The 14,324-nt window shown below is 36.7% G+C and overlaps 2 protein-coding genes across 4 annotated transcripts in view; one reads left to right on the top strand and one right to left on the bottom strand.

Moving 5' to 3' along the window:
* Window positions 1–8,247, top strand: part of LOC143739191 (flotillin-2a) — a 39,446-nt gene extending 31,199 nt beyond the window's left edge. For all 3 annotated transcript variants that reach the window (XM_077231475.1, XM_077231476.1, XM_077231477.1), the window contains 8 exons: window positions 2,254–2,377; window positions 2,725–2,843; window positions 3,002–3,115; window positions 3,928–4,047; window positions 4,181–4,395; window positions 5,167–5,350; window positions 5,484–5,633; window positions 6,287–8,247. In XM_077231475.1, the coding sequence (XP_077087590.1) occupies window positions 2,254–2,377; window positions 2,725–2,843; window positions 3,002–3,115; window positions 3,928–4,047; window positions 4,181–4,395; window positions 5,167–5,350; window positions 5,484–5,633; window positions 6,287–6,325 (1,065 nt within the window). In that variant the 3' untranslated portion in view covers window positions 6,326–8,247. The remainder of the gene's footprint in view (window positions 1–2,253; window positions 2,378–2,724; window positions 2,844–3,001; window positions 3,116–3,927; window positions 4,048–4,180; window positions 4,396–5,166; window positions 5,351–5,483; window positions 5,634–6,286) is intronic.
* A 495-nt stretch (window positions 8,248–8,742) lies between these two features.
* On the bottom strand, window positions 8,743–13,965 carry tbx16l (T-box transcription factor 16, like). Its single transcript, XM_077231470.1, is given in 10 exon segments — window positions 8,743–8,918; window positions 8,921–9,468; window positions 10,284–10,473; window positions 10,705–10,772; window positions 11,087–11,157; window positions 11,521–11,670; window positions 11,791–11,955; window positions 12,669–12,771; window positions 13,281–13,446; window positions 13,635–13,965. Coding segments are annotated over 10 exon segments (1,605 nt in total). The 5' UTR covers window positions 13,726–13,965; the 3' UTR covers window positions 8,743–8,865.
* Window positions 13,966–14,324: the final 359 nt, after the last annotated feature.

Genomic DNA, 14,324 nt, shown 5'->3' with positions numbered 1-14,324 from the left:
ACAATATTGCTTTTAGTAATTTTACATTTATGTAAGTGATAAATCACAAACATATTGCAAATGCACAATATATTGCCCAGCCCTTCCCGCTGCTTGAATGTAATTAGACATTAATAATGGGTTGCACCAAGATGGATTAAGGTTATATCTAGATTAAATAAAGGTTTATCTAATACTTATGTTGCACCAAACTTTAAACTGTTTAAAAATAAGAAGGTTTACATTTAAACCATCATTTTGATCCTGGATTTAGTTTATATTTAAGATAGATTAACTTTAATCCTGTTGCTCCATAGCTTAAAACTCAGATTTAAATCTTAATTAGGGATTAGGTTCACTTTAAATTTACAGGTGATGAGGTTTAAATAAAATAAGGCTGCCCTGACCTAACTTTTCATAACTGTTGCCTTCTACAATAATCTGACATTTCGCTTGTAAAAAGATACCAAACTTAAATCTGTGCTTCAAAGTATTCTAGACTTAACTATTAAGTTGGAAAAGTCATTTTCATGTCTATGCTCAAAAAGTGGGACTGACAGTTAACAGGTTAAATAGTTTTGTTTCCACAAACTTTGAAAATAAAGAGTTGTTAAACTCTGCAAGACACTGGCACTTTCAGGATTACAGTTGAAGAGCTCTGACTTACAACAAAGAAATGTTGTTATTTTGTGTCTGTACAGTTGCTTTTGAACAGCTGCCTATATGGGTCAAACTGACCCACGAACATCAAGATCATATAAAATTTTCTGTATGTACATTTCACTACACATCGCCATGTTGAAACTGCATGCATGTTCATAACCCTAAATGGGAAAAAGTCACAAATATCAAGAAAAACTATTAAATTGTGATTAAATTGTATTTTAGATGGCTTGAAAAAAGAAATGATCGCTAATTTTTACCATCTGTGGCTGACAAAATATTGAAACAAGTGGGAAAAAGCTCCTTTTAGCTTCATAGGGCAGTAAAAAACTAAAATAACTTAACCAAGGAATCTTATTATTTTGGATCTTTACAGTTGCCTTAAAACATTAAAATATGTTGGTCAAATTGAACCACGAACATTACAAACGCAATAGAAATTATGTAATTATCAGCGTGTTGAAACTTTGTATGCATGTTCATGAACCTAAATGAAAAAGTCACAGAATTTTAAGAAAACCAACATAGGTTAACTGGTATTTCTGACAAATCAAAAATAAAAATGGGTCAAATTCACCCATAACATCTGTGTTTAAAATGAAATGGTGCAACACAACTCATTTTAAAATAAAACCCAGATCAACAGATACTTGATTCACTCTAAACTTTGCTTAATTTAATCCTTATTGGTGCAACCCACCCTTAGATTTAATCCTTATTGGTGCAACCCACCCTTAGATTTAATCCTTATTGGTGCAACCCACCCTTAGATTTAATCCTTATTGGTGCAACCCACCCTTAGATTTAATCCTTATTGGTGCAACCCACCCTTAGTTTTAATCCTTATTGGTGCAACCCACCCTTAGATTTAATCCTTATTGGTGCAACCCACCCTTAGATTTAATCCTTATTGGTGCAACCCACCCTTAGATTTAATCCTTATTGGTGCAACCCACCCTTAGATTTAATCCTTATTGGTGCAACCCACCCTTATATTTAATCCTTATTGGTGCAACCCACCCTTAGTTTTAATCCTTATTGGTGCAACCCACCCTTAGATTTAATCCTTATTGGTGCAACCCACCCTTAGATTTAATCCTTATTGGTGCAACCCACCCTTAGATTTAATCCTTATTGGTGCAACCCACCCTTAGATTTAATCCTTATTGGTGCAACCCACCCTTAGTTTTAATCCTTATTGGTGCAACCCACCCTTAGATTTAATCCTTATTGGTGCAACCCACCCTTAGATTAAGCATGTTATTTCATTTTTATCAACCGTATAAACACATGATTCTTTTACATTCTGATTAAAGTGTCAATTCAGAGTAGCATGAATACTGTTTGACGCATGTCCCACAATTAACCATGCTTAAATGTCTGTCCCTTATACCTGAAAAAATAGCCTTTTTTAGATATGTCAAAATAGTTGATCAAATAATATATATAATATGACTGTTTGTGTGCTAGAATATTCTAGAATAGTCTGACTCTAAAATGTTCATCCTAACATACATTTTATCAAGCTCTAGGTGTCAATGGCATACTGTGATCTTGTCTGTGTCCGTGTGTGTAAGTGTTGGACCATAACTGTATGTGTTCTGCTATCAGGTGAAGGTCATGACCGACAATGAGCTTCTGGGTTATGCCTGTGAACAGTTCTTGGGCAAGACAGTGGCAGAGATAAAAAGTGTCATTCTGCAGACGCTGGAAGGTCACCTGCGCTCTATTCTGGGTGAGTGATGCTGGACACTTGTGTCTATCTCCAATAGAGCGCACTCTTATCCTCACTGTGAAGAGTTTAGACAGGGTGCACAGTTTGTGCTAGATCCAAGCTCTTGCCAGATAAGCAGCATGAATCTTTCAACAGATCATTGGGACATTATGTATTATTTAGTTGTAGTCTCAAAGCTTCCTCTCCTTGTTCCTTGTGTCCTTGCAGTGCATTAAAAAAAATTGATACATCCTTTGTATGATACATACTGTAGCCTTTGATCAATTTCCTTGAAGAAGGAGGAGTAAGGAAACAAAAAGCATCACATGTTTCACATTCTCACTGACCTCATTTGCTTGTGCTCATAGGGACTCTGACTGTGGAGCAGATCTACCAGGATAGGGATCAGTTTGCCAAGCTGGTGAGGGAGGTGGCGGCACCTGATGTGGGCAGGATGGGTATTGAGATCCTAAGCTTTACTATTAAGGTGCTCTTACATTAATTAATATATATATATATATAGAGAGAGATAGTTTTTGTTTTACTTTGATTGTTAAAAACAGCATACAATTTAAAAAGCAGTCAATGCCTTTCAAACCCACTGCTGTTGTCAGGGTGATAATCTTGTCTGTTTTCTTCTATTAGGATGTCTATGATAAGGTGGAATATTTGAGCTCTTTGGGGAAATCCCAGACTGCTGCTGTTCAGAGAGATGCTGACATTGGCGTGGCTGAAGCAGAGAGAGATGCTGGAATCAGGGTGAGCTGAAGAGTCACTTTCTAAGACCAGTGTACAAAAAAAATAATACTTTATTCAACAAGGATGATTAAATTGATCAAAAGTGACAGTAAAATCATCGACAATGTTACAAAAGATTTCTGTTTCAAATAAATGCTATTCTTTTGAACTTTTGAACTATTCATCAAAGAATCTTGGAAAAAAATATCATAGTTTTTGCCGCTTAATATTTTTGTGGAAACCGTTTTCAACATTGATAATAATAAGAAATGTTTCCTGAGCACCAAATTAGCATATTGGACTGATTTCTGATAGATCATGTGACACTGAAGACTGTGTAATGATGCAGAAAACTCAGCTTTGACAACACAGCAAATTACATTTTAAAAAAGATTTAAAAATAGAAAACGGTTATTTTAAATAGTATTTAATTAATTTTGCTATTATGTAATATTTTTTTATGTGTGATAACTTCAAAATTTAGAAAATCAAAAGTACTGCAGAATGGGTTGCAAATATAGCCAAAAGTAAGACAAAGTAGGGGGCTGGCTAGTTTAAGACCAAATGTTGGTTTGAAGTAAGTTATTAATAAATGAATACAGCAAATAAAGCAATTTTTTGGTGTTTAATATAAATGAATTATTGAAAATAGTTTTTACTGCAGTTGAGAAAATATCAATACAACAGATGGCAAAAATGTTAATGGGGCATCAAATTGTGTCCTATTCTTAGATAGTAGCAGGTTGTAAGCAGGAAATGTGAAAGAGTGAGTGGTGCAAAAGGTTTTTATTTTATTTTTATTTTTTTTTACATTTCTTATTCTCTTGTTACAGGAAGCAGAATGTAAAAAGGAGATGATGGATGTGAAATTCCAAGCAGATACAAAAATGGCCGACTCAAAGAGAGAGCTGGAGATGCAGAAGGCTGCCTTCAATCAAGAAGTGAACACAAAGGTATAAAGCTGAGTTAGTTCTCGGGTAATTTTAAGATCAATCTGGGCAATCAATCATGTGATACACACTATATGGCCAAAAGTTTGTGAACACCCAAACACAACACCCATATATAATCATTCTTTCTTTTCAGAAAGCTGAGGCGCAATTGGCCTATGAGCTTCAGGCAGCCAAGGAGCAGCAGAAGATCCGACTGGAGGAGATTGAGATCGAGGTGGTTCAGAGGAAGAAGCAGATCAGTATTGAGGAAAAGGAGATCCTCAGGACAGATAAAGAGCTGATCGCCACCGTGAGGAGACCAGCTGAGGCTGAAGCCTACAAGATGGAGCAGCTCGCAGAGGCAAGGAAGTGAGTAAAAGGAATGAGAGGGAATTAGTGAGTTGCAGGAAAAGAAAAGGAGACTGTTAAAGGTGAGAGGTGTGGTTGTCCTTATTTAAAGATACTGCGATACTCGCAGCAAAGTTTTTTTTTCATTCTACGCTTAGGTGTAAAAAGAACTTTGAAATACCTGAAAAGCGATATACTGTTAGCTAAAATCCTGACGCCACCCACACTGCTGTATATGCGCTTTCATCTCAATAACAGAATAAATGCACAACAAAAATGACAGCGGTGAGAATAGAGCAGTTAAGAAATCATTTAATCATAGCGATGTGGATATGTTTGTACAATCTGCAATTATACACTCCAAAAAGTCACGTCAATTTTATTTATAAAGCACTTCATACAATAGATTGCTTTAAAGCAAGCAGCTCTATAGTATTAATCATGAAAAAAGTGTCAGTGCCTCTTTCAGTTAGAATTACAACTTCAATTTGTGTGTCTGACCTCGACAGACTGAACAGAAGAAATGAACTTGGGACAATGTCCATGTTAAATAAGGCAGAGCCGCAAAGCCAAACCTACCTACCAATTTTAGTTCAAAGGTGTTTACCACTCAGAGCAAAAGTTCGCTTTGGCAAGCTGCTTCATTCGCAAAGCAAACTTTGTACATGCCAGTAGATTTGCCATACCAATTCATTCTTCGATTCCACTTGAATTCCATCCATGTAAATCAGATAAGAAAGGGAATAACAGAGGCTTCAGGAAGTCAATCTGACTTCTGCTCCTGTCTGTCAGGATGAAGAAGGTGTTGACGGCACAGGCTGAAGCGGAGAAGATCAAGCGTATTGGAGAAGCAGAGGCCGGCTCCATTGAGGCTGTGGGTAAAGCTGAAGCAGAGAGGATGAGGCTGAAAGCTGAGGCCTATCAGCAGTACGGGGATGCTGCAAAGATCGCCCTCGTCCTGGAGGCTCTGCCAAAGGTGTGTAGAAGTCTGACGAAAGAAATATGCGGGTTTAAATTACTGCTAATATTTAATAACACTATTAAGTCTTTTTTAAAAGATAATGTTTTTGCTAGTTAAAATGTCAGTGGCTGAATTTGTACCAACACAGATTGCTGAAAAGGTGTCTGCACCCTTGGCCCGTACCAATGAGATTGTGATCCTGAGCGGTGACGGTGGCCGCGTCACTGGAGAAGTCAATCGTCTGTTGGCAGAACTTCCTGTTTCTGTCAACGCCCTCACAGGGGTGGATCTGTCCAAGGTGAATACACATATTTCATGTACACTACTGTTCAAAACTTTGGAGTTTTTAAGATTTTTAAAAAATGTTTTTCAAATAAAGGCTGCTTTTATTTGATCTTAAATACAGTAAAAACAGTCATGTTGTAAAACATTATTGCAGATTAAAATGATTGATTTCTATTTTAATATATTTTTTAAAATGTAATGTATTCCTGTGATGGCAATGCCGAATTTTCAGCATCATTACTCCAGTCTTCAGTCACATGATGCTTCAGAAATCATTATAATATACTGATTTGCTGCTCAAGAAACATTTCTTATTATTACCAATGTTGAAAACAGTTGCTTATTATAATTGTAGAAACCGTGATGCATATTACAGGATTTTCTTTAATATAAAGATTAAAAGAACAGCATTTATTTGAAATAAAGTTTTTGTAACAATATAACAGTTGTAAAACTGACCCCAAACTTTTGAACATTATATTTTGCCTTGTATGTCTGTAGCTTTTGCAGTAACTGCTAGGCCACAGAACAGGGAAAAAGAGCTAAAGGCTAAAGCCTAATCACTTTTTGCTGACACTCGTATTTTTCAGAGATGAAACCGAATGAGAGAATGAATAAGTAAAATATGTTTTGTCAGTATAAACATAAATAAATGTTTCTCTACAGATCCCATTGCTGCAGAAAATGATCAACCCTCAAGCTTGAACTCTTCTTTCACTCTGCTGCCTTTCCAACACTCCCACATCGATTGCCTTGAAAAGAAACATTTTAAAGCTCTTTCCTTTTTAAAATGAGGATTTTATTTTTTTAGACCCCTGGTGCCTTACCTCTTCAGGACCAGATTCTCTGCATGTGCTCTTGTTTTATCACTTATATCCTTTTCTGTCTGTTTATTTGCCATTTTTTTCTGTTTAAACAATGTACCTCAAAAAAGATTATTTTGTTAATCACAGAAACGATTTCATAAAATTCGCTAGTGGGCAGCTCTATGTGTAAGTAGTTATTTAGAAGATAAGGATGTATTCCCATTTTGATGGGTGGCTAAGATTGTAATCACAGTTACATTTATGCAGTGTATGAAAATATATACAGTAGACGTATAGTGTAGAAGAGCCATTAGGTTTGTTACAGCATGTTTAGTGGTTTGATCAACTGGGTCATTGTGAAGACTTTGCTGTTCAGGTCAAATAGTGACACACGAGTGAGAAGGACTGACTTTTATTTTATCTAACCAACACATTTAGACGTACATCCATTTGTAAACATCTTTTTGCACAGTTCAAACATAAATCATTTTTTAAAAAAAATCATAGTAGGACGCGAATGATCGTTCTGTTGTTTTTTGTTTTGTTTTTTTGCTTTTAGGGTTGTAGGTCAGGTTACATATTCACCATCTAGTCCTTCATGTGGAACTACTCCATGTGATTCATAATCATTTCCATATGTATATTCTTTGAGAATGTTTTGCCTATTTTTGGATGTTAAAATGTGGTCCAAGTGTATTTTTACCAAGATGCCAAACATAGGCCAAACATGCTGAATCAGGAGGATATAGGAAGGCATCTTTATTTTTCATCGCCGAAAATCACAGAAAAGTTATCTCACCCAATGTTTATGCAGATGATAAAGCTTTGGTCCTCTTCCATTAGCTGAAAGTCAGATATTATAAACCTTGTCTTCAGCCAAACTGACAGTACAGAAGTTTAGAGATCTATACATTACACACTGTGCAATTAAAGTTGAACATCTACCATCTCCATAGTTTTGTTCTATGCCTTACAGATTTTTCTTTTCTTTTTCATATCAAATAATTTCAGTTTTGTTAAACTAAATATGCAGCTTGATTTATGACAGGACTTCCTCTTTTTTAATTTTTTAACCACAATATCAGATAATGTCATATGCATTTTTTGATTCCTTAAGTACTAATTATCAACATCCAGATAATGTGAGAGCTCTGTCAGATATATGTGAATTTTAACTCTTAACTTTTATTTCTATTGAGAAGTATGCTTTTGTGTTTTGTTTTATTTTATTCTGATTTTCAGCTTGTCATACAAAATAGTTTGCCAAACATCAGTAGGTCAAACAGTAAATCAACATTTATTTTACATTGCTGCTGAATCATTAGTTATTGTGTATTTTGATCATAGGTAATCTGATGCCAAATATAACAGGGTTTTTTTTACAGTACACTTTGGCAAATGTATTTGTGGGGGGAAAGTTCTGTTTTTGTCAGAAACAAGTTCATTAAAATTGATGTTCAATTTTCATTCTTCAAAATGAAGTGTGTTTGTTGTTTTTGATATCGATGTCTGTTTCAGCTGGGGGAAAGGGAATTATGGTCTGAGAATATAGCCATTGTTTATAAACTGTTGCACACATTTAATCTCAACTTCAGGCAAAAACTTTTCTATGCTTAATCCAAACTAACGGAAGCTGTCGTTTCTGAGCTGAGTGTGTTTGTTGTAGAGTTTGTAAAGTTTCCACACTAACAATCTTAATTGAGAATGTGCTATATAGCAGTGCATATAGTTAATGCCAATATATTGTTGATGAATATGTAGCATAGATGTTATCTATTTAGAAATCAGTTTCTGATCAGTCAATAAATTTGTCTTGATTTATGTCTTTTTCGTGTGTGAATTTTTTGCCATTTTAGACTAGACTGAGTTTATGGGCTTTGTAAAGGGCAACTTTACAATGCTATTATGCTAAGAAAAGTTATATTTGTAATGACTTAAAACAAATGAAAACTCAATGCAGGACACAGTTTTTAGGTTTAATGTAAAAAATAAAATAAAAACATGAAACAAAAAACCCAGAAGATCAGAGATGATTGAGACCGTAATAGTGTGATATGTATCTGGATTTCTTTCAACTTCATGAATTTCATCTTGCTTTGTAATGTGGCATATTTTCAAGCGGAGGGGGGTGGGGGGAAGTATGATAGGAATTGTTTGGATAATAAAAACTGTGTTCCATACCAGATGGAGTTGGGCCGGATGACCGTTTTGCTACTGGCCAAAGGGTTCAGTTAATTGCAAAACATAAATATGGACATCAGCTACAGCAAAAAACCTTATATCCCACTGAAAATAATATTTACATTCTTTTGTTGGGAAGCCCTCTGTGTTCAACATCTGGTTTGTAAACTAGTGATGCAGAGGGGAAAAGATTGAAGCAGTGCAGTCTCTTCTGGACATGAGCAACATAATGAAGCATAATTAGATAACCAATAAACTTCATTTCCCATTCTGCTGTTCACAATAGTATTCAGTTAGTGGTCTGGCACTGATCTGTGTTCAGTCTGGCTGTTCAGCATGCTGTTTAATGTGAATTGTTGATCAATGTATTCCTGAACAGCTGGATAAATCTGCGGGCGCAGCTCTCCTTCTGACCCGTGGAGGTACTGCTCAGGGTGGTGGGGATTTTGCAGGCCCTTCCCTGCTGGTCCAGAGGCTAATGGTCGAAAATGGATCCTGTTGAGGATGTCGGTGAAGGGTCTCGTATTAACGTAGTCGTAGACTGGGGTCATCTCCAGGTTCCTCAGAACACTTCCAGGAAGTTGCATCCGACTCAGTTTAGGAGGCAGAGGGAGAGAAAGCTCCATGTCAGGACATTGCGTTGAGGGATGGGGAGGGGTAGGAAAATGGATTATGGATCTGCCAGGGGTCTGAGAGGCTGGATTGTTGTGGTGGTGGTGGTGGTGATTTAGAGGGCTGCTGATCTGAGATGGCAGTCGGCTGAGGTTAATGTCTGCTGTGGAGGACTGGACACAAGATCTCTGGGCCATGGGCAGAGCTGCACAAAGACTATGGAAGCTGGAAGGTCTGGCTTCTCTCGGACTGGGAAAAAAAACAAGTTATTTGGACAGTTATTTTGAACACTGTCAGACTTGCATGTAGTACTTGTAGAAAGGGATAAACTGAGATAATTTTGTAATCTTCAGGGATGTAAACTTTTTCATCATTTTTCAGCAAAAATCACTGTTTTGCATCCAGAATAGCCTTTCCTTCAAAATAAAAGTTCTTACGGGTCACCGTGATATTGCCAAGTAAGACATGTTCCTGGATCGACATTTTCTTGTCCAAAAACATGTTCCTAACCCTAAACCTATCCCTACCCCTAACTTATTCCTGAAATCAGAGGGAAATAATATGTGATTAACACTGATATAGAAGCACCTAACCCTGGTTGGAAGCCTAAACCTGACACAAACTGTAAACATGTCCCCTCAAATCTGATTGGTTGGTTGATTCAGATGTTGATCCAGGGACACTTGTTGAAATCACATTCAAATTTTCACTTGTAATTTTACTCTTGTTCTGTAAAATGTATTGTTACTATTATTATTATTAAATATATTTTTTATTTTACAGTACAATAGTAATATAGTTTAACTATAAAGGTATATGATATAAGTTTTATCCCTATATCTCCATGCTAAAATTGACTGAAAATCCACATTTAGCTGATATTTAGAGAATTTCTTCCCCATCAGGGTTTTCATCTTTGTCACATATTTTACCTCTGAATCTCTATAATAAAATGTAATACATAGGTTCAGAGCAAAAAATTGTATATCACAGTACAACTGCAGCAAAATATTATAGTATGATTATATTCCGATATTCACGGCATCACACAAAGCTAGACTCACCTGTTCAGGTGTCTGTTACTGAGGCTGAGAATGGTGTGCGTCTGCTGGGGTGAAGGTCCTCCAGCCGTGCTGAGGTTTTTGAAGGCTGATATAAAAGGGTTTGGGGTTACCGAGGAAGCCACATCTGAAAAATCAACAGAGCTGGACACGGTCACGTCCACATCCTCGTCTTTCTGTGACTGTCCCACTGCTGTTGGACAACAGAAAAGCAGAAACAGTGAAACAGAATTTATTTCAAAGTCTGTCCAAAGAAAAACAGCTAATTAAGTAGTAAGTGAAATGCAGGGCACATCAAGGTGACCCTCATGATTGCCATGAATCCCCTGTGCTGCCACCGGCTGGCCACCAGGTCATCACAACAGAAACATCAAGCAACACCAATGCATATGATGTGAAGCAAGAATGGGGGAAAAAATCATACCATGCTCATTTGGTGTCAAATCTTGTTTGTCCTGTCCATCTGAATCCTGGGTCTCTTTGTCTCTAAACCTAATGAGGAGAAATTATAATGGTTATATTGACAAAATATCAGATTTACTTATCAGGGTGAAGGTCATTTCAATAGTCAAGACAGGAAACAATATGTACATTTTATTAAATACACTATGTACATTTGATTTGCCCTTTGGAATGATGGAAATCTACTCATTTACTTACACGGTTGAAAAAAATTATAATTAATCAGCCCTGATACTGTCATATTCTCTAAAGGAGACATTTGTTGGTGAATTTTCCTGAATTAAAGAAAGAAATGATGAAAATAGCTCTCCATCACTTTTTTGTGGCGACCAATTGTTTGTCACCTTTTCCTGTTCAGTCCACTGTCACGAAAGCCTTTGGCAAAGGGGTTGTTGTCAATCTTGAGTTTTGTGATCTGTGTTGAGAAAGAAAAATAAAGGGTACCATCAACAAAAACCACAGACATGCCGGTTAACACTTATAAATCATACAAAAAATGGAAAATAATGAACCAAAGGAGAAAAGAGAGACTCTTTGAAGTCTGGCACAAATGTTCATTTTTCTCATATTTTGAGATTAAAATAAATATATTTTTAAATGACAAGCATCACATACTTTTGAACTGGATACTAGATTATATTACTGTATACATTTTTAATTAAGCTACATACATCTTTAGCATCGTGAATTTGAGCCACTAGATGGCAGTGGAACTCCCAAAAAAAAAAAGCATCTTTTTTCATTCAGTACTCATCACATGTGATATGTCTGTGCTCACCTCCTGGTTCTGGTAGGCTGTGACGGCTACAAAAGCAGCTTCAGGGAAGGTGAAGCGCAGGTAACCGCCAGGGTTATGAGGGTTACAGGGGTCTGGAGACTGGACTATGTGTAGACGGGGCTGGTATTTGTGCATGGAGTGGAGAACCACCTAACGAACGTGCAGAGAAACAGAAATATAATCCAGAGCACAGAAAAACATACTTTCTATGAATATGCTTTCTTTATTAACCTTTCAACCAGAACATTTCCCCCATTTCTAAAAGCTCACCAGGCCATTGGAGTTAAGCGTGTTGTTGGTCAGTTTGAGCTTGTGGAAGGAGATTGGATACTGCATCCATTTCTCTCCAGGTGCAGGCGAGTCTGGATGGATGAAGAACCGATTGGGCAGGTGTGGATCAGTTGAACCATTCACTTCCCAACCATCCTTATTCCACTGCAACAATAAAAGAGCATATAGATAGTTATTAAGAGTACAACGATCAAATCTATCAATACTCATCCATACATTTATTTTTAGGTCTTTGGCTTTGTTCGTAACTTTCGATTACAAATAAAAAACATTACGTTTATAACATCCCTATACTCACCTGGAGCTAAAATGTCATGTGGATCAGTTAAAATATTATTATTAAGGAATAGAACAGAGATAGTTAAAATAGTTTAATGGTAAACTCAAAATGTTTTTGAAAAGTTTCTTATGCTCACCAAGGCAAACATTTTTGGGCCAAAATACAGTAAAAACAGTAATATTGTGGAATATTATTACAATTTAAAAGAACTGTTTTATATTGTAATTTATTCCTGTGATGACAAAGCTCAATTTTCAGCATCATGAGGTGGTTTTTCAGGCAATTTGAAAAATAAACATTTAGCAAAACTGCAATGGAAACAGTTTTATTTTTTGGAATGACTTATCGCGAGAGGGAAAAAAATGAAAGAGCAAAAAATAGAAAGTTCATAAAAGCAGGATTTGTTTGAAATCTTTTGTGCCAAGAATAAAAGTAGTGAATTGTTAAAAGAAAAGAAAAATCTTACAATGACCCTAAACTTTTGAATGGTAGTATATGTGTGTTTTTTAGGGAGAATGGAGGGGGTAGAATTGAGTATGTGTGTATGTGCCATAAGGGAGGGGTGGAGGGGAGGTACCTTGTACTTGCGGTTATCAAACGGCACCATGTCCATTATCACCACATACTTGACTTTAGGATTCAGTCCTGTCACTGTTACTTTGCAGCTGGGAAACATACGCCTGAAATAAAAGTACACCGGAAACACACCATAACAATAAGTCATCACATATTAGAAGACTGGAGACGGCCTCTATAAAGGCAATTTTAATTGTTGATTATTTTAGGATTCATGTGTTTAGGAATATGCAACAAAATGAACGGTTCAATGAATTCACTTAAAAACACCTTTTCTCTTTGTAACCCGACTTAAGATACATTGACAAACATTTAAGATTTCTTGCACTAAATAGGTGTAAATCCAGACACATTTCCATTTGTTGTGTAGAAATTCCATATTATAAACATCATGGCCTTGTTTCACAGACAGGGCTTAGATTAAGCCAGGATTAGGCCTGAACTTTTTAATGAAAATGCCTTACGAGAAAAATGACTGGTGTGAATCTCAAAACAATGGCATATTTTAAGTTATGTCAGTGCAAGTTCCTTTCAGTTAAAACAGCTCAAACATGCATTTCAACCTGGTTTGTGAAACCAATCATAAAAGTACCAATACCGAATAAGTGCATACCTGCCAGATTTAGTAATCAGCATCTCTGTGCCGATACTGCTGAATTTGTCCCAAAGCTCCCGATCTTGCAGTGACACGTGAACTGGCAGTGAGGTCAGTTCAGCTTCAGCACTGCTCATCCTGCCATTGGTGCTGTGCTGAGTTCGGCAGATGGGTTCCTTACAGTCTAATCAATAATAGAATCAGTTCACATTTTCATTCACCACGTTACATATTTACAACATTAGTTCTCCAACATGACACTTGTTTGTAGGAACGTTAAAAGTCTTTTGAAAAACTCACAATGCATTTTAAAACAACCATGAAACTGAATTTGAACTTCTCAAAATGTGAGGAATTTAAAGACAGTCTTACCTTGTGGATAATATCCATAATTATTAGCTAAATGATTCATTTGGTAAGGTAAGTCCAGCACGGGGCGTTGCTCTGGGACATACATGACCATGAGACCGGAGCAGCAAACTAAAGAGACTTGTCCAGAGGTTTGTAGCTTCCAAAGACAATGACCTGCAAGGACTTTCCTATAGGTTGCTAGCTTTCCATCACTTCAAAGAGGACATAGGTGTGTGTGTGCACTTCTGTCAAAACATCAGTCCCGTCTTTGATCCGTCTCTTTGTCTCTCCCAGTTCCCACTTTGTGCTCCAGCCTGCTCACATAGGTGTGTAGAAACAACATTCTCTGGATCTGGGAGAAAGGGGGGTGCATCTTACTCTGGAGGCCAAGGGTTCCCTAACACTTCCTCTAAACCCATACAGACACGCACATATTGGTGTTAATCACACCAGCAGTTTGTCCCCTCATTACTGCAGGAAGTCTTCACTATTTATTGGCTCTTGGTAGAACTGTCAAAGTTCAACATTCAGTGGATCATTTCCAGTCTTAAACATTAAAATCATGCATTGAATAATGGTTTCAGGTCATGCTAAGGGCTTCTCTATCAAAACACCAATTGAGTGAGGTCTGACAAAATAATCCTGGACAGCTGTATTTATGGCAACTTAAGTGGATTTGTATACTGGTTTTGGATGTGTTTAGGCAATTAA

Source organism: Siphateles boraxobius, unplaced genomic scaffold, assembly GCF_051911475.1.
Source record: "Siphateles boraxobius isolate OS27281-9 unplaced genomic scaffold, OSU_SipBor_1 16, whole genome shotgun sequence".
NCBI lineage: Eukaryota > Metazoa > Chordata > Actinopteri > Cypriniformes > Leuciscidae > Siphateles > Siphateles boraxobius.
This window is presented reverse-complemented; position numbering and strand designations above follow the sequence as displayed.